This window comes from Sturnus vulgaris, chromosome 14 (assembly GCF_052056855.1).
Source record: "Sturnus vulgaris isolate bStuVul1 chromosome 14, bStuVul1.hap1, whole genome shotgun sequence".
NCBI lineage: Eukaryota > Metazoa > Chordata > Aves > Passeriformes > Sturnidae > Sturnus > Sturnus vulgaris.
In genome coordinates this window covers 12,556,081-12,576,867 of record NC_142256.1, presented here as the reverse complement: position 1 = coordinate 12,576,867, position 20,787 = coordinate 12,556,081, and the positions used below count along the sequence as shown (strand labels likewise).

The 20,787-nt window shown below is 45.6% G+C and overlaps 1 protein-coding gene across 19 annotated transcripts in view; it reads right to left on the bottom strand.

The window, feature by feature from the left end:
* MBNL3 (muscleblind like splicing regulator 3) overlaps positions 1-20,787 on the bottom strand; it is a 91,743-nt gene that overhangs the window by 19,927 nt on the left and 51,029 nt on the right. For all 19 annotated transcript variants that reach the window (XR_015806749.1, XR_015806752.1, XR_015806748.1 and 16 more), the window contains 3 exons: positions 12,845-13,009; positions 4,750-4,950; positions 3,077-3,313 (listed from right to left, as the gene is read on the bottom strand). Coding sequence is in view for 12 of the 19 variants with exons in the window: in XM_088173152.1 (XP_088029278.1) it covers positions 3,077-3,313; positions 4,750-4,950; positions 12,845-13,009 (603 nt within the window). In the remaining 7 variants the exon portion in view is untranslated. The remainder of the gene's footprint in view (positions 1-3,076; positions 3,314-4,749; positions 4,951-12,844; positions 13,010-20,787) is intronic.

Genomic DNA, 20,787 nt, shown 5'->3' with positions numbered 1-20,787 from the left:
GCATATATGAAGACAGCTTGCAGGCAGAAGCTTGGGGAGCAGATCCCATGCTTGAGACTGAAGCAAAAGGCACCCAGAGTGAGGTCTTTGCTGACACTGTCCCACTGGAATGGGAGATGAACCACAGACAGACCCAGCTGAACTGACAGCCATCTCCCCAGCTCACTCAACACATGAGCCAAGTCCCACAGTGCACCTGCTCCAGTTCCCAGCACAGATCCCTAAGGATGCTGTTTAGCCCTTTTCCCCATAAATCTCAGTTGTCTTATTACACAGAACACTCCTGTGCAGGGCAGTTACCAGTATGGTACTGCCAGGCAAGGCTGTGATGTTGGGAATACAATTAAAAGTTATTGGATCTGTCCCACAGCCACCCAGTCCTCTGGCATTTAGAGCACACTGCACACTTAAGGAGCTAAATTCTCAAATTCTCCCTGAAACACTGCACCTCCAAACACTGAAATATTGTGACTCCAAAGCTCCTTGTGTTCCGAAAAACACTTCAAAAGCCAGAGCTGCCTCCCCCCAAGATTATTCACTGTCTCCAAAACACATCCAGGTTTCAGGAGACAAAGCTCAGTCATTAATGGATGGTGTGTGGGGCACAGGACTGGCATGTCTGAATGCACACTGAACATTTCTCGTTGGGATGGGCAGTCTCCCCAGGCACTAACACCACAGACCAAGAGCAGAAGGCTTTCATGCACACTAAGATGGTTACGTGCAAAGCGAGAAGGTGAAAGTCCAAGTACCAGGTCAAAGGTTGCCTCGAGCGGTCGCTTCAGTGATCTGACAGCTGGCTGAGTCTTAATTAGCAGGCAGCGAGCACATGATGGCAATGGGCCGGGGAGGGGGATCAAGCACAGTAACAAAAACAGCAAGCAAAGGTGTGTCAAGAGAGAGCAACAATTTGGGAAGGCGAAGAGAAAAAAAAAAAAGTGAATGCATTATATAATATATTAAGAAGACAAGGCATGCACAACATGGGGTGGCTGGGTAATTACCTGGCCTAGTGGCAAGTCAGTTATTTTGCCTCGGTAAGTTTTAAAAGTAAAGAAATGTCATCACAGGACACGTGCTTTGGAGCCCCATCACATCAGCGGGCGCAGCAGGGCAGGAGCACTCAGGGATTAGCACCTGCACAGGGACTGGCACTGGGCTCCAGCCCTCATGCTGCAGCTACACATCATGCAGAGGCCAGCAGAGCACTCGTGGAGAGGAAGGACCACTGGAAAAGGAAGGAGCTTCAAGCACATGCATAAGTGCTGTCCTGAACTGGGGATCAAGCCTTACCCAGCTCATCCAGTGCTGCACTGACTTCAGCCAAGCAGGAGTGAGTAAAGCTACTACTTGTGCACATCAAGTAACTCCAAGATTGGGTCCCTCAGAAATGCTGAATTTAGATTTGAAGTCATTCTAAATCTGTTTTAGAATGTAGACCCATAGCCTGGCATCTGTTCTTCCCTCCAAGAAAATGGAGCACCTTTCTTCCCTTTAATAAAGTCTTACACCTCAACAGGTACAGTAAATGCATCAAGCCTTGAAAAGTCAATGAATAATGTAGGCTGTTTTGGCAGCGGGGGTAATGCAACAAGCCATCAATAAATATTTTAAAGGTTCTAGTTAACAGCATACAAATAGGGTTAATTACATTTTTAAGGGAAGCCAGCAAGATGAATAAAACATGCATTGGCTTTGGTTAAGTAGCAGTGTCCTAGATAATTAGTGAAAAAGTAAAGATTCAATTGTGAAAAACACAAGAGTTTCATTTCAGAAGGTTATTTTTCGACAGACCTGGAGTCTTATTTCAACAATAAAAACAGCAAGAAAACTACTAAATAAACTCTGCAGGACAAATAAATACTGCAGTATAAATTAATTGTTCAAATTACATACCAGGTAACATTGATGCTACAAGGAGGGCATTTGTTTAACTTCTGGAACTGCCCTGGCTTTGCATTAAATTTCATTATGAATTAAAAGCAACCTCCTTTACTATCTTAAAATAAGAAAAAGGATTTTGGAAAAAATTTAGTGGCCTTAATTCTCAACTAAAGAGGAGGCAAAAGCTTTTTTAATATTAATTTAAAAATTTTTAAAAAATCATAAAAGAGATGGAAGGGACCTCTAGAGATCAGCTAGACCAACACCGTGCTCAAAGCAGGGTCAACCACAGCAGCTTGCTTGAAACTCCATTCAGGCAGGTTCTCAATATCTACTAAGATGGAGAATCCTGTTGTAGTGTTAGACCCTTCTATGGTAAATAAGTTTTACCTTATGTTTAAATGGAATGTTCTGAATTTAAATTTGTGCCCATCACTTCTTATTTTCTCATTGGGCACCACAAAGAAGAGTTTCCCTCTACCTTCTTTACCTCCCACATCAGGAATTTATGCACATGGGTAGAATACCCTGGGCCTCTTCTTCCCTCCCCAGCTCTCTTATCTCTGGAATTAACAGGTCCCATTAAACCAAACTCAACAGAATGGCAAACATATATACCAGCTAGGAGTCACCTGGTGAGTCTTCCTTGACTCATGTTCAGAACGGTAGATATAACTAGTAACAACTCAACTTAAAATGCAGGTGGGACCATCTCTACCAGGTCCAAAGCATCAAACAAGTCAGGAAATCACCCTTGTTTTGTGTCTTGTAATTTCACTAAGTCTTGGCAAAGGTATTGGATACAAGTTTGCTAAGCTCAAGCAACTGATACCATCTGTTTTTTGCAGAGAACAGGCCAGGACGTATTGTGTACTGAGGAAGCTGAACTGATCCTTATGACTCAGGCAGGGAAGGTGTTGGGTGCTCCTGCACTTGCATTCATGTCACATCACAGTGTAATGTCAGCAAATCACAGGACTGGGCACCATGTCCCTCCCTACCTGGTGAGATGTTCTGTACCACTGAGAGCTTCATGCTGTGGTGAGCACAGAGACAGGATGAAGAGATGGGATGCATATTGCACATGCTCTCAGCTCTCTAGTCAGCCATTTACAAAGCTCTCTACTTTTCCACAAATGACATATGAAATCTCTTAGCAATGGAAATGCAGCTTGAGAAGAGCTCTACTTACCATTGCAGCTGCAGCTGTCTGGTTCACCTGGTGTTGAGCTGCCTTGATTTTGGCTTGCAGGTGTGCAGGGGGATGAAAGTACTTGCATTTCTCCCTAGAGCATCGACCTTTGATGTAATCCATGCAAACTGTAACAGTATTTTCATTTGTGTCTATCATTGCAATATCTATAGGGTGAGCATAGCGGCAATCATTCTCACCACGTGTGCAATTTCCACGCTGAAACTCTCGACAAACCTTAAAAGAAAGTCACATTGTTGAGCAGAACATCAAGTTACTTTTCATTCAGTATTTTCAACACAGAGTATCAGTTCAGTTGGCCACACTAAACCACGTGTATATTCTAAATCCATACTCATCTGGGCTAGCACATACATTAACAGACACAGGGGCAACTGGTGCTACTCACAACTGCTTCAGGGGATGAAAAAAACCACAACATTAATAAGGCCAATTACCAAATGCAACTGAAGTACAGACTTTGTGCAGAATGGAAAGTGACCCCAGAAAATCAATGTCATTTTGACAAAACTTTTGCAGCTCAGGATTTCTCCCCTGCCTCTAAAGCTTAAATGTTAATAACTTTGCCATTTGTGTCTCACCTGGATTATGTATTTGTTATGGAGCACACTCTTGGGTAGGACATTTAATTCTAAATGTTACATGCTACTGCTATTTGCAACAAGTACTTTTTCTTAAACATGAGGTGCCTCTTTCTCATAAATAGTCTCCTTGTCCTTCACAATAAATCCCTGTCCCTGGCATTATGTGACAGCACATTTGATTACGCAGAAATGTGTTTGAAGGTGTTGCCAAAATTACTAGTTGTACTAGGATCTCGCAGATCCTCGTAAGTTATGACCACTGAAGCATCAGAGGCAGAGGAAAAGGTTTCACACAAAGTCTTCAAGGTTTCTTGTCTGAGGAACTGAGAAAAGTTGTTGAATAATATAACAAGTGGTGTAGCTCACATATCAATGTGCAATCACGCTGAGTGTGGGGAAAGGTGAGATGTCAGCAAGGCAAGATAAAGTACATAACACAAAACAATGTGTTTTGAAATTACACCCTTCTCTGCTATCTTCCTGTGTTATAATTTACACCTGCAGGGGCCTCTGAATTCAGGTCCTCAGTCCTTATCTCCTGCAGAGTCTCTGCTTAAGGTTTGAAAGACATTTACAACTCCTCCATCAATAAGTCCCAGCATGTCCAGCCAACTGGGGAGGGAGAGACATCTTTCCAGCACTCCACACTCACCACTCCCATCAGTGTAATGCTTAAAGCTTTTTGTAAAAGCTCAGTAAGCTCATCTCTAGAAAAGGGAAACATCTGTTGCCTCCAAAACATCTCCCACTCAACAAAGTTTAAGGGCAGACCATCTACTTGTTTTTTTGAAGATTTTTAAAGCATGGCAGATCACATACAAAAAAAAATCCTAACCCTGCACTAATACCCACTGATACCAGAAGAATGAATTTTCCAGAATTTCCAAGGATTTAGGAAAAGGCCCCACAAGAGCATCTGCTCTAGCAGAGAGCAGCAGCCCTGTGCTAGGAAAGCTGCAATTTAAACTCTGTACTGTGCTGCATCAGGTCATTTTAGCAGAGAGCAACAGCTAGGATCACATGTCCTATTCATCCCTGTCAGCAGTATTGTATCAGATGTCCAAATACCTCCAGTTTATCCGTACGCATCAGTTTCTGCCCAGCAGAGCCTCCTGGTACTGTAACAGTAGGATTTCCAGAAACCAGGACAGGAGTATTTGGTAAAAGCTCTGCAGGAACTAAGCCCATCCCAGGAGAAACATGACTCAGGTAGGGACTAAAAGCCATTGTGGGGCTTGTTGCAAGCGATGGAGTCACAGGAAACGTTGTCTGTGTACAGAAAGAGAAAAAACAAAGTATTAGTTAAAAAAGCTCTGTCTTGGATTTCCCATCAAAGCCCTGCATCACACTTCAATCCTTTTAGACAATTTGATTAGCTACATCAAAATGCTGTGCTCTCCAATCTATTCATTTATTGCCATTTATTTGCGATCCATTCGCTTCTCCTGACTCACAGATTTGTGACTCATCCTGAATACAAGGCATCTTTATTTCTCAGATCAAAGCATATTGATGATCTTTATAGTTTAATGACACAATTAAGGATTTCATGCCAGCAATTAGGGCAGGCCCAAATTAAACAGACTTCTCATTCCCAAATAAATGTCTCAGCTTCTTTATGCCTATACCACAATGCTGTAGAGAGACTCCAAGGTAAACTGCAGCTTCAGGACCTGGAAGCAGGTAACCCCATTAGCTGCACAGCTACACCCACCATCAGCCTGCCCTGAGCTCCATGTTAGCATGGCCAGGGGGCCTCAGGTTAGACCAAAGGCATCATTCAGTCAGGGCTGCAGTATGGCTCAGTTCGTCAGGCATCCTGCACATCTGGGGTTTGTTTCAGAGTGTCAACAGACTCCAGGCAAAAGCCATTTTGTAGAAGGATCTAAGCCTGTGTTCCATGTGAATGGTAGCAAGAGGACACCAAACTCATTAATGTCACAACATGCCAGATCTCATGGCTTTGGCAAGAGCAGGTGAGTCTTGGGCTTGGAACAGCAATGATAGAGTGTACCAGATGAGATGGCACAGGTGGATTAGTGTGAGATCTAGGACCGCACCTGTTCTACAAGGAGCCATGTTCTCTTTGGGTCAGAACAACAGGCCATGAAGATCTCAACCACCTCAGGCCCCTACATTGTGTTAGGCAGGTCCTCTGAGTGCAGCAGAGATTCAGTGCTGGAGGCCAGAAACACTTCCTTGACCTGAGCTGCTCCAGCAGCACTCGTCTGGAAAAGGAGCTGCTGTGCTGGCAGGCAGGTGAGCACAAGGCTCCTAAACAGATGCTCAATTTAAAGTCTGGGACTAGCCCCTATCGCCAGGGAGTTTGTGAGGTTTTAAAGCACCAGATACAAAGTATTCTTGGGAATGAAGCCAATTCCAGCTGATTAAAAACTCCACCTGCCTCCACTGAAGATGAGAGCATGCATGGCAGCACTCCTGCTCCTGTAGCAGGAGCTCAAGAACCCGCCAGGGAAAGTAGCCTGAAACTTGCAACCATTTTTATTTTCCCTCCTATACCTACTCTACTGTGAACTCTGATTTCCAGTTAAAGCTGCTCACATTGGCACCTGTCTGTGATACCATCCTTGGGAGCTACAGCCTCTACTTGGCAATAAATACAAGTGTGCTCACACAATGGCCTGGGACACGGTTTTTGGCCACACACATCATTCCCTCTTTTCTTTTGTTTTGGTACTTCTAGTCCTGTGAACTTCTAAAAGAAACCACATATGGACAGTGCGTTCCTCAACAGCATCTTCATCCTGGTACTTTCATAATTTGCTAGTTGTGATATGGAAGAAGTTAACCCATAGTAACACCAGCCAACTGTCCTAACCTAGTTTTAGTTCAACAATACCCTTCCTAAGGTCAGTGACAGCAAGCAGCTCCCAAGCTGACGGGGAAAGGGAATTGTTGACAGAATATATCCCATTTTCTCCTCCTCAGTGAGGAGACACAGCTTCCTGCATCAGTGGAGCTGGATGCTTTAAGTGTAGCAGAACCAAATAATTCTCTTTCTGGGAGGGATTTTCAATTGTCCTTCTTGTGAGCCTCAGTCAAGCACTGCTTCAGCTGTTGGGAGACTTCAGCCACTAAAGCCAGAGATCCCCCAATCCACATCCCTTTATTAAATAATTTTCTTCTCTCTTTCAATTCTCTGTAGCTCCCAGACATTTTACACTTTTGCTGCTAGAAAAACTCTTCAGGATTTCCAAAGCTGTGACATCTGAACACTTTAGTGACAAGGCAAGATCCATTAGACTGTTTTCTTTTGTGAGAGTACCAGTAATTACAGTGGTATCTGCTGAACTCCCATCATCATTTGCATAACAAATCCTATTTTAAGGAACTTTTCCCACCTGGCCAGTTTGCACAGCTTATAGTGAGGCCTGCCGTGTTGTCAGCATTTGTTTTATGTACCCACAGTAGCCCAAATCTTACAGTACATGTGGCTTATACAAATGTGTGGGCAAACCTACCCTATGTTTTTCAGCACCTAATACAGCAGAAGTATCCTGACTGAGCAGGTGTGGCACAAATATTGCTCCAAAATGCCAGGAGATCCTTTAAAGCAAGCTTCTCCTGCTTGGGCTCAAATACAGCCAATAGCCAGGCCAAGGACCTCGCTGGTTTCTGAAACAAAGGGAAGATGTTCCTCCCACTGCTGAAGAAGAGATCTGCACAGACTGGGAATGCTAGGGGCTTGCAACACCTCACACTGAGTGAATTCACCTGAAATATTCACTAAGAGATGATACACCAACCTCTTCACCAAAGCTACTACAAAGGTGGAAGCAGGACCTGCTCCCTGAAGCACAATCCCCATCTCCCTCCAAAGCAGTCCCTCTTCTCACTGGGAGCAATCAGCAAGGGCTAATGGAGCCAAACCCAAGGCAAAGTGAGAAAAGACGTGTATGAATGAGGAACAAGTGAGTAGTACAATCTACTTGCAACCCTGGAGACCTGCAGAATGATGCTTGCAGGAGCAGGATGAGTTTTTATTGCTGCTGCTGTTTGTTCACCCCTTTCTGTGCCCTGACATCTGCTGCTGCATTCCCAAGGTTTCACAAGCACTCCTTCTGCCTGCCTGCACCATGTGCCTGCTTTCCTGATTGGAAGTGCCAGTTGTGCTCCACACCCTGCCTGCAGGCTGGGGCTGAGCTCGCAGCCAAGCGGGTGCACAGCCAGGGAACAAGCAGACCTCACTCGACATATTAAACCTACAAGAGCTGGGGTTTTAAGTCTGGAGTGTGTGCAGCACTCTGAGAACTGCGCCTTTGTGAGCTGGCACCAGGGAGCTCTGTATTTATTGTGGCTGATGAGGGGAAAAGATGGGCTGTGCTCACTGCCAGACCCGGCTGCCTGTCTTGGATTGGGAAATCCAGTCTGGCTCATGCATCAGTACCAGTAATAGGGATGCTGCCAGCCAATTCTTTCCTCTACGTCTGTGCAGGTCCCCCATGTCCTCAGGGAATGTGAGCAAATTTCCTCCTTGCAGCCAGAACCCAAATGTAATTTTTACTCCAAACAGCACTGCTCTCCTCAACATGCCTCCTGTCCATCTCTTGTGACAGCTGTGCTTCTTTTGGCTGGGATACAGTTAATTTTCTCCACAGTAGCTGGTGTAGGGCTGTGGTTTTAATTTGTACTGGAAACAGTATAGATAATTCAGGGATGTTTTTCTGAGCAATGCTTATGGTCAAGAGTTTTTCTGCCTCTCACCCCACTCACCCAGGGAGTTGACTATGGGGGGCAGCACAAGGAGTTGGGAGGGGACAGAGGACATCTGACCCTAACTGGCCCAAGGGATACCCCAGACAGAATGGCATCATGTTCCTGATATAAAGCTTCGGGAGAAAGAGGAAGGGAGGGAGAGGAGACCCGACAGAGCAATGTTATGGCTGTACATTAAAAGATCAAACTCTCAACTTAATTGCTGGTGTGCTCTAGGGCAAAACAGAGGGATTGAAAGTATCAGCACTTACTCCTGCTGCCCCCCTTAAAGCTCTTGCTAATGCAGGAAATAGAGAGACAGGCTTCCTTGCAAATTAACTTTTATAAATCATAGCATACTGGTAGTTACACTACCAGTAACTCCTGTGCAGAGGGAAACAGGTTACAGTGCAGCACCAAAGGGCTGAGGCTGGTAGCAGCTCACAAGACTGGTTTACTGAGTATTAAAATGCTTGTAAGAATAGTAATAATTTTAAAAAGCCAAAATGGCTGTTGTGAGAAACCATCTGAGGGGGAGGGGTGCCAAGGACTTTGACAGCTCTGAGCTCCTCGCAGACCTCAAGCATGGAAGCTGTTGGGTTGGAGGTGTGAGCAGAGAGAAGGAACCATCCCAGGGAGGGACATTTGTCACCACAGGTGACTAGAGAACCCTGAACAGCTGATTTTGTTAACAATCTAGAAGTTGCATTCAATTTGGCTAGCAGAAATTGTGCTATAGCAAGAGAAGAAACACAGAGTGGGTGTGAAGAGGAAGGCAGAGGAGCGGTTGGTGTTTTGTCAAACACAAGTACTGTCTCAGCCAGGAAGTGTTGATTCTGAGTTACCTCAGACCCTAAAAAAGGGAAAGCCTGAAAATGAGAGGCCCACTGTAAATACAGAGGTGTTGATAGCCTGAAGGAGGGGAGACAGGTCACTGCTAAGCAGCTATATATGGAAAGTACACAAAAAACAATGGCAGCTTACAGTCTGGTGATAGAAACTGAAGATAAAGATCTCGTACTGTCAAGATCGAAAACCCGGATATTAAACACGTAGTTGATGGTGTCAAAAATCTGCATTCCCCTCCAATGTAACTGCATGGGGCACCCTCCAACATGAAGGCTGAACATGCTGGAGTGAATCTAATGGGCCAAAGCATCCAGCTACCTACCACCACAGATGCTCATTTCCCCAACCAGACTGCAAAGACACACTCCTAGCTCAAAGGATCTCTCATTTGTGGGCTGCTGTAGTGTAAAAGACAGGTGTTAACACCCCACAGCATTGTCTCTTGGCAGATACCAGCTCCTGGGTGGGCCAGGGCACATGCGTTTATTCATTCCTAGCGTGCCTTTGACTAGAGGCTGAGATATAAATCAAGTTTTTGCTGCATGGAACAAATGCCTGTACAAAGCACCTGTTGAAATTGGTTCCAGCACTTGCTCCAAGCATCACTGGCCAAGCAAGTTGCTCACCCTCTGCTTTAACCCCTCCATCAGCACCAAGGAGTGGCAGCAGGATCCTGCTGCCCCAGAAGGGGACAAAGCACTGGGTTAAAGTCTGGGCTGTCTTCGGGGGGCATGGGTGACTCAGAATTATCAAGACAGTCCTGTCTACAAAGATCTTGACATGAAGAAAAGATGAAGAGCTTGAAAACAAAGAGAGGAAACAGCTTCCCTAGGCAGCAGCAGAGGCAGCTGCAGGGCAGGAGTGGTGGCAGGTGTGTCACCCACTGCCATGCTCAGTCAACGGCTTGTTCAGGCAATAATGGGGAAGCACCAGGCAAACCGGTGCCCTGCTCCACCACATCACTTGACCCTGGGCTGAGGCACTTCCATGGTCAGCTCCAGAAGTCTGTCCCACACTGCTGCAAAGGGGTAGAGCAGGATGGAGAGGGTGGGGACTAGGTACAAGGTGCAGCACGTTTTGGGTGGTCTTGCACTGGCACACACAGGACACAATGTGACCATATCCGAGAAACCAGACATAACATCGACCGAAGCCGCTCTTCCCGTCAATGCCAGAGTCCTGCTCACAGACAGATGCCATTTTAGAAAGCCTGGTGAAAAGCTGCTATGTCAAGTGCTGGTTTGGTTTGGATTTGGTGGGGGGTTTTTGGTGACGGTTTGGGGTTTTTTTAACTCAGTAGCTTTTCTGGCGAAAATGCATTTTAAAATGTCTAAGCGTCCAGCTATTGTTTGGAGTTTCAAATCTCATCTCTGGCAAGCATCCCGATTAAGCAGGCATCCCGTTGATCAGTTTTCTGATCACATGGGATTTGTTCTGCTGCTGTATCAGATACAATACTTTCTGCTTTGACGAATTTCATGTGTACCCAGAAGGAGGCCCCACCCTTCTCATTTAGAGAGAAAAAGATTCACAAAGCCAGCTTCCACTGACAGCATCTTTGGGAAATCAAAGGCAGTTGAAAGAGCAATCTCTTGTTTGTCCTGAAATTGGTGTGGAGCAAGTCGGGCAGCAGAAATCAGACCAAGAGCTTGTTTAGTCTGAGTAAAGTGTGGGAAAGCATGAAGGGAGCAGTCACTGCAGAACAAATTTTTATTTTTCTTCTTTGCCCATGTCTCCCTCATGGCACAATTTAGAAACCAGGGGCCTTTCTCATCAGATAAGGTTACCTCTGAAATGAGAGCACTAACCAGACAAACCAACACATTCAGTCTCAGAGGCAATTTAAAAGGCGGGAGTAAAATTTAGGAGCATACTGGACCTGCAAGATTGCAAAGTGGGAAGACGGGAACTTTCCAAAAAGGAAATCCCAAAGATACTTTGAACAGCCAGCCGAAGAGCATCCACTGTGAATTCCCCACAGAGGAAAACTCCAAATAGGAAGGGGTTGCTTTGGGTACAGAGCTTGGAAACCAATGCCATTATTTTGTGGGAATTCAGGATTTCCTTCTGATGTGGACATACTTTCAAGCTCCACAAAAAAGAGGTGCAAGACTACAGCAGATAAGAGCCTAAGGCACAGCACAACTAAAGCCTTTTTCTGTGCTGACTTTTTTTTCTGTCTCACCTTTCCATCTTCAAAATGGGAAGAATAAACAGCATTTTCCTAGCTTATAGAGCAGGGCTAAGATAAAGCAGACACACAGGATGATCAGAATGATAGCAAACATGGAAAAGCCCCCAAAACACAGCAGAAATATGCCAGACTGAGGAAACAGTCCAGTCTGGTGGCAGACCACCATCATGAAGGAACGAACACTGGCCAGCTTTCCCTGATGAAACAGGGAAGCCTCCCTCACAAGCTCTGACACCAAACATCACAACAGCCTCCAACAAGAAGAAATCCTTCACTGTTCTCTGGTGAGAATAAACCAGAAACACGTGAGCTTTTCAAAGCTGGGGTGACAGATGCTGTGTCCCACAAGGGCAGAGAAGCCAGGCAATGCAGGTGGGACACCAGGAGGCCAAATTCAGGCTGGTTCACAGACTTGACACCTTCAGGCTAGAAGAGCTTGTCCAAAGGATCTGGCCAGTCCTCCCATGTGGCACAGCACATGGAGCCTCACCCAACTATAGCACACTAAGTGCACATTGCCTCAGGAAAGATACTCAACCCCAACTTTAAACTGAGAACTCCTAATTAACTCTCAGTGCAGCTTATTCACATCAGCACTGAAGAGCTGCTTCAAGACCTCTGACAGTTCTTAAAATATCCATCGTGACAGACTAAAACTCAGCTGACAAGTGTCATCCCCTCTCAGATACACCAACCAGAAGACACAAGCCGTCCTCTCCCTGGCGTAACAGGGTTCTCCAGCCTGAAACCTGTTTTAACTGTCAAGCAAAAGCAAGGACAGGCACTGAAGGCTTCTCTGAACTACCTGCTCTGCAAACACCTATCTCCCACAGGCTTCCCTTCCTACCTGAAGAGAAGCAAATCTTTCCTGCTCTTACTCTAAATCAGCATTACTGTGAAAAACAAGTGACAGGACTGTGACATTAGCACAACTCTCTGCTGGGACAACTGCAGTGAAATGGGTCTCACTCCCAGACTTTAAAAGGATTAAAGTCTAGGTAGGATTCATCTTCCCCAGTTTTAGTCCAACAGTGCAACACATCTAGTCTAAGGGAGTCAGCACCACTTCAGTGTAAAACAACTTTCAAAATTAGGATCCACTGGAACTGAGCCACTCAGAACTTTCTGGGATGTACATCAATCAAGTGGTCAAATAACCACCTGGTGTAAGACGCTTCCACTTGAAGCTCTGAATCTCACAGCTCCTCAGTTTATCAGAGGAAAAGAGACACACAGCTTGCAAGGAGATGCAAAGGTAGCATCAGACACCTCTCTGGAAGATTCTGCTCAGTTCTGTGCAGCACAGACAACGGCCTGAGCTCAGGCACAGGGCTGGGGCTTGTGTGAACAAGCAGGGGAGGAACAGGGAGCAGGGAAGCCGATGGGTCCATGGCTGTGACTCACAATTGGCTGTAGCTGCGCGCCCGGTAGCATGAACTGCATCTGCTGAGCAAACATGGCTGCGGCCGTCTTCTGCTGGATCAGGTTGTTGCGTCCATTTATTTCAAGTTGTGTTTTTAAATGTGGGGGAGGGTGGAGATATTTGCAGTTCTCTCGGGTACACCGGCCCTAAAAAACATAATGGAACAGCATTTCAGTGAATGTAACACCCAGGGCAGCCAGAGAAATTTAATTAAGAATTGTTTGGGTTACTGGAACAACACAATCATCGAGGCGGAGGCGGCTTGGTAGCTACTGTGCCTCTTTTGTGATTTTTCTATAGTAGGTGAAGAGAAGAGCAACATGACTTCTCCTGCAGTAACACTAACTGAATACTATCAAGCTAAACCAAAAAGTCAGGCTTCCTGATGTTAAAATGATTGTTGTAAGAAAAAACCCCAAACAATCTAACACAAACACCAATACTTTCAGAAGCTAGTGGCAACAATTCCAGAAACAACAACAAAAATTGCCTGGGTTGCTTTTCCCCTCCTTCCCAACACCAGACCGCTTAATTGGCCCTGACAATCAGACAGCAAGAAACAAAACTGTCTCCACCACTTCCTCAGCTGCACTGGATAAAAATGTAAGAGGACAGCTCTGTAAGGCAGCACCTCTGATCCACAACATGGCAGGTACCCCGAGATGCTGAGAACTGGCAGTGACAGGAAGAAGAACTGAAACAATTTTCCCCCTTCATGCTTTCATTTGTCAAAAGTGATGTGTGTTACACCACTGATTCCGTACGCCCTGCAATAAACATAAGCACTGGCCAGGCCAGTGGCTCTTAAAAAGCAAGAGACCACTGATGTTACCCCTACAAATCAACTGAGATCATCTCTTAAAAAACATGTATAAATTGTGCCTTACTTTAATAGTGTTTGCAAGTAGACATAAGAAGATAAATATCAGTACATCACTAAATAAGAAAGCTAGTAACAAATGTCATTAAGATTAAATAGTTCTTGAAAAAAAAAGTTTTTTTCTCTACCTCCCTTTCTTTTTTAATTTCTTCCTCAAGAACCAAGAGGCACACAGAAAACATGCAATACTTTATATAACTTTATGCAAAAATGGTGACTTTTTTGAGGAACAAATTCTTTTGAGCTATTCAAAGCCTATTAAAATAAGGCCAGACCTGGAGGCCACAGAGCTGTTCCATGACAGATCATTAATAATGGTTCCTGCAGCCAGCAAAGGCACAGGACCATCCATTACCTAGCCTGTCCCAGGCACAGTTGTCAAGGGCTGGACATAGAGTTCTCAGTCTCAGTGTAATTAAATTTGCTTTCCAAAAGGGGCATATCAGAGGACTCCATGTACCTGCCCCTGTTGGCAGGATCACGTGCAGCAGAGCTGTAACCCCACAACTAGGTCCACAAGGATGCAGGTGTTACATACCACTCACCCAAAGCTCAGGTGAGAACCTCCTGGGATCAGCCCCTGATGCATCCAGGATACTCCCCTGGGGATTCTTTAAGGTTTTTGCAATCATACAGGTGGAATCACTGGACAGTCCAAATACCACTGCAAAAGGCCAACACCGTGACCCACTGCAGGGGCTGGTTTTGAATCCCCAGCCAGACTCCCCAGCATTCGAGGTCGCTGTAGAGCAGCCTGAGATTTCTCAGCTTTACTTGCGTGCCTTCCTGGTGGGGATAACAGCTTCACTGGGGAAAGGGCTGCAGAGCTTCACTGCAGCTTAAAAGGGGCTGTTCGACAAATGTCATGGGAACAGACTCCCCTCTTATCTGCTCCAAGGAAATCAGAGTTAAACAAAAGGCAAAAAATTAAATGCAAGAAGTGATGGGCTAAAGGCAGTGGGACAGGAAAAAAAAAAACACTTGCAAACTTCAGCAGCCTGGCTTGGTGGAATGAAACTCTCTGCCCTGCTCCTAAAAGAGCCCAGTGACTCCCAAGAACCTAACTCAAAAAGAAAGAGGTTTTTTAATGCTATTGTTTTGGCTTCTCAGCAATCCAACAGCCCCAGATCCCCAGCACTGAGTTAACTGCTCACAGGCCCTGAGGATATGAATCTTCACCAGATACTTTCTCACATCCGTTGAAATGAGGGTAAAATGGCACCACAATGCTGGCTGGTGCTCAGACACCCAGTGCTACTACAAAGGAAATAACTGCATTAATCTGCAAGGAGAACACTCATCAGCACCGGGCAGGTTTGGGTCATCCTTCTCATGTGGCAAGGGACCAGGCTTCTCTACAGCCTTTCCATCACCTGGAACCCAGCAGGAGTGCAGGGTTCAGCCTCAGAGCATATCTGCAGTGCCCCACCTCCACAGCTCCTGCAGGGCTGCTGCTGACCAGGAGCAGACCCCACAGAAACACAGGCTGTCCATGGCCAGGCAGTTGCTCAATTCTAAGCTCCAGCATCCATGGACTTACACATCAGCCTTAGAAATTCCTCCTGACTGTAACTTGGCACAAGTGCTTCGGGTTGGGGAAACACTTATTTCTACCAAATTTGGAATAAATCTGTGTAGATGTTTCTACACTGAAGGAATGGAGAAGATGAACAAAAGAACTATTACTTTTTGTAAACAATACTAACACAGTTGACTTCAACTTGAGAAGGACCTTGCTATTTCAACTGAAATTGTGAATATCATTGATACCAGCAACCCCAGCTTGGTGTGAAACTCTGTTCTACTTTTCCTCAAAGTAGTTTGTTTAATTTCAACAGGGGGTTCTGTAAACAGAATATTTTTACTACCAATAAAAAAAAACCACCATACAGCACGAGGCGTTGGTCTTGCAGACAGTCTGTAAGCTGAAACCAGTGCCCACACACTGCTACTGGTTTCAAGGACACATATTTGTAAGAAACAGAGCTGTGCAGATGCTGCTGCAGAGCAAAGGCTGAGAAATACTGTCAGTCAGGCCTTTGAGGGCTCAGAAAGACTAAATGAATCACTGCTACACTCAGATTCAAACCCATGCCTTTGGTCTAACTCCTCCTCGCCAACATTTTGATCCTGAGCACCACCAATCACTGGGTTTCACTGGAGTGTACTGGAAACCACAGCTGAGTTGAGCTGCCCTCTCCAGCACCACAGTAAGTTCTTCATCTCTCAATGAATTTTAGGAACTGGTGATGTGATGGAGTGACAAAAAATGTTCCCAGTTTATACATCTTGCTATGTAACAACTTTCAAGACATCTCGCTCTGTAGTGATGGGCACCACAAGTACCCCCTGAACTCCAACACTGGTAGGGGTGAGCCCTTCTTCTACCCTTATATCACAACACCCACAGTTCTTGGTACTTCCCAGTAACACACAGTCCTCAATACCAATTTCAGCTCTACAAAAGCTGCCAGAAGGACAAAGGGATTGCCATTTTTAACTCCTCAGCACCAGCTGTACCACAGCAGGGAAAGCAACAGGGAACTGGTAGCAAATCTGGTGTGTGGATACTGGGCTGGGGATAAATAAGGACAACTCCATTTCATACCTGTGTGGCCTAGGAATACAACGTGAGAAAATATAACAGGAGCTAGGCCCCCCATTTTAGATGAGCACATTTATGCTACAAGGCACAGTTTTCCTGCAGGGACTAGCTGTGGGCTCCAGGATATCGAAAGCTCAGCATAGGGCACAGGACAGTTCCAGGGCTGTGCACAGAAGACCAACTGAGACATTCTCCAAGCTGAGTGTTGCACCAAAAAGCATCATTACAGCGCCTGGAGTGGCCACTGCACGTGTTGGTAGGGGACTGGTGCTCAGACACTAATCTGTGCTGCTAAGCAGCACACTGACCCTGCTGGCACCAGTGCAGCCATCCTCCTGTAACTGGAAATTTGTTGCTGTCAATTTAGCCTGAATACTGACTCCAGGACAGGCACATTCCCACCCTGTCCTGGGTGGCACAAAAGCCTGCAGCCAGGGAATCACCACCCAGTAACAGACTGCTGCTGGCCTTGGTAACATGCTAAATATAGCTGTATTTTCTGGCTCCTTGCAAAATGGAAGGAGTCTGAAGGACCATGTTCATCTGCTTCTTTGCCAACTACAGCCAGGAGGGAAAAGCATATGGACTGCACTTCCCAAGGCTTGAAAAATGGATATTAAAAATAAATCATTAAAGGATTTTATAAAAGTATCTTCTCCCCATTTCTTCCCACACACTCTCCCACCCTTACAGTAGGCTTCTGGCATGTGATTGACTCTGTGTTGCCAACTTAAGTCATGCTGTGATGGCGTATACTGTAAATGGCTGGCATCTGACACCAGCTAACGTGACAGCAGCTTGCACTGCAAAAAAGCCAGCTGTTTGGAGTGCAGCACTAACAGCAGCACATCGAAATCCAGTAGAAGAACCTGCATTACACTTGGCTGTGTGGAGTTTGCACCTTGTCATCTGCATCCTAGCTCAGAGAGATGCAAATAAGAGCATTCTGGTTACTGCACGAGGCTGGGTGAACCTTCCCCTAAGCATGTTGCACAAATTCTCTCCTCTCTGGCTGCTGAAGTGAGTTGAACTGTGCTGCAGAAACAAGACTCCCAGCACAAATCCCAACGCTTCCTCACATGTGCACCAGTAATGCAGTTTGTTACAGTCTCTTTAATCCCGGACACCAGTAAGGGGCTCCAGACACACATTTCTGGTTTTAATGACTGCACACTATGTCCCATCAATCTTGAGCAGTTCTCATGTGAAAATCTTCAAGTTAATGCGGCTTTTTACACACTAGAGGCTGCAGTAGGTTGGTGCCCTGACTGTGCAGCGTTTTCCACAGACATTGATGGCATGTGCAATGACTGACAGCAAAAAGAATGAAAAGAGACCAGGCAGGAAAGGATTTCCATGTTTTGCACAAAACCAGGCACCAAAACACAGCTTGTCTACATAACTTTTCTCTGCATGAAGCAGCAGATTTCCACCTCCCCAAGAGGAACTCGGTGGGGAGGCACATTCAGAGATGTGCTGGCCCTGCTTACTCAGTGCCTGTCGCTCCAGTGCTGAGCCATGAAACGCTCTCTGCTTTCCATCCCACTCACCACATGCACACAAAGGCTCTCTCCTGGCCATGGATCCTTGCTCCTGCCACAGCCTTGCGTGGCTTTCTCATACACAATACGACCTCAACCACCATGGTGTCTGCCCCACATTTGCAGAGCAGGCTGCAAATTCATGCTATAGGGCATGAATTATCCTGCAACAGGGGGAGGCAAAAAGTGGGAAGCTCAGGGTTGCATCCCCGTGTCCATGCAGCACAACTAAGAACATGTTGCTTCAGGTCTTCCCCTACTGCCACCTGCTCTGTAAGAAAAGACAGGTCCTGGGAGGCAGAGTTGGTACCTGGTGCCCAAGCTCTAAGTACTTTACTCATCCTATAAGGACTTGAAGCTTCAAAGCTACCCTTCCAGGACAGCAAGTCACCAGTGCACCACCTCTACTCAAGTACTTTGTGCTCACTGCAGTTTGTCCCTAAGCAACCTGCTCCAGGGCTGAGCAAGTGGAATGCTGGCTGGATTGAGTGGCTCATCCTGTCACTTCCAATGTTGCACCACACTCCTCTTTCCACACAGGCAAAGAGCTGCGTTGGAGGAAGGGAGATAGCTGTCCATCTCACTGCTGGATCAAACACCTTTCACTGGCAAACATCAAATAGCATGGAAATAGCATGTTTTCAACTGGAAAACAAAGGAGGCTGGAGCTGACAAGTCAGTCTGATCATTAGCGAGTGTTACATCTCAGATAAGTGTTCATGCAGCCCAGCTGTCACTCGCTGCAGTTCAAAGCCAGCCCTGAACACACCTTTATCTGCAAATCCTTTCTACAGGCTAATGAAATTTCAGAAATGATGCTGCCAACTCAGTAAGTGAGAACTGCAACACTGCAACCTCCTTTGAACATTGACCCTGGCCCAATATATCAGATAACTTCTGCTTAAGAGCAATGCTTTCCTCCTGGCAGTGTTGGAGCAGCTCACTTTCACAGAGAAGTTTTAAAGTGAAATTATGTAGAAAACATCCCTTGAATATGTTCTCATGGAAGGCTGTTAGACCTCTACAAGCATCCTAAAAAGCATTCCTAGAAGAGTATCGTGAAGTGATACATCCCCCATTGCCCACACAGATGACCTGTTTCGTTTGTACCCATTACTTGTACAAATAATGGGTACAAGTTAATTAAACTTGTTAATTAATAAATTACTTGTGCATTTCCCAAACATAGGACTCCAACATATCAATCTGTCTCAGAGCTGATTTTTAACTGCAGTTTTGCTCCACTTGCAACAGAAACCTAAAACTTCTGGTTTAGGCCAGAACAGGAATTATTCCCTTCCTCCATGAGGAAGGGCCCATACTTAAAAAGCTGTGGTCATATCTACCCCCCTTCCTTAAAATTCTCAGCTCTGGACTATGCAAACTACCCTCTTCCAGCTCTCCCAGCACAGTCTCCAAGCTTTTCCTTAGGCCACTCCCCTAGTCCCTCCTGCTGTGGGTACCTGCACAGGGCACTGTGCTCCCCCTGATCCCTCACCAGTGCTGGGCAGGTACACAGATTTTTTCACATGTCCTGCAGATGACACTGCTGCTTTTACATCCCTGCATGGCATTTTCTTTCCTAACAATGAAACGCTCTTTGATTCACTCTCAACAAGCCTTTTACAGAGCTACTCCAGACCCAACTATGCTGCACCCTGTATGAGGCAGCTGATTCACTCTAACGCTGTATTTCACACTGCTTTTATTGAACTCACTCGCCTTTTTATGGATTACTTTTCCAACCTGTCAAGACTATCTGCAACTCCACATCTGGTTCTCTAAAGAGTGTCTGTAGTTCCTCCCAGCTCAAAGCACCCTACCAATTTAACAAGCATACTCTCTCTATTCCATCATTCAAGCCATCAGAACAAAACAAAACTGAACAGTCCTGCCAAGCACATCCTTCCTGACTGCCAGTGAACTCAGTTTTCCAAGCTGTTGTGGATAGTCACATAAAAGTTTATCCTATGCTTTGTTCCCTGTCTTGTTTGGAAGCGGATTTGTGCTGCGTCAAAGACTCCCAAGCCTAATGCCAGCACTTCATTCTCCCTCTCTGAAGTAATTCACCTCAAAGGCTTTCCAGTTCTACTGCTTTTTCTGCTCATTTTAGGACAGATGTTGGAATTCTGGAGAGTCTGTGCTCTGCACTCCTCCTTTGCCAGCAGCCCTGCTTATACAATATTGGGTACAAAGAAGCTGGTGGTCTAAAGTTACTTGTAACAGCAATAAAAAAATGCAGCACAGCTGGCTGCTGACATTTTTCAAATGCAGGTGTAACACCCATTCACGGAAAGCCCAGAGACTGCTGTTATGGCGAGGATCCTGCTGTGAATAGATCATAGCTGGAAAGAAAAAGCAAAATGTATCTTCTAGTTAGCATTACCAGATGGCAATCAGCCTCGAAGGCAAGGGAAGTAACATAGACTTCCTACCATACAGAAGTTTCAATTTTAATGTGTGTGAATAAAAATGCTAGAGTTAAGGTTAATCTGGTAGTTTCCAGCTATGGATGATACAGACCCTGCAAAATGCATGTTTCAGTCAGGAAAGAGCAGAGTTCATGAATACAAAATTTGCTGGAAATAGAATTCAAACAGCTCACAAAAGGCACAAATCACAGTTTCACAATATCTCTAGGGTGAGTTTTGCCTAACTTTGAAATTCCCACCTCTGAGTATAAAGAGCCACCTCCCTGAGCCTGTGCAGACAGATGAGAAGAAAACTGCTAAAAACACTCCAGGTGTTATTTTGGCCCAACTCAGCTCCTCTGCAGTCACTCGAGAATTGTTTGCAGATTTTATGCTGTTCTGAACGATGCTCTGAGCTGCAGCAGCAGCATGTCAGCTCTGACCCAGGGCTGCTGAGGTGAACAGGGACATGTATTTTGTCAGGATA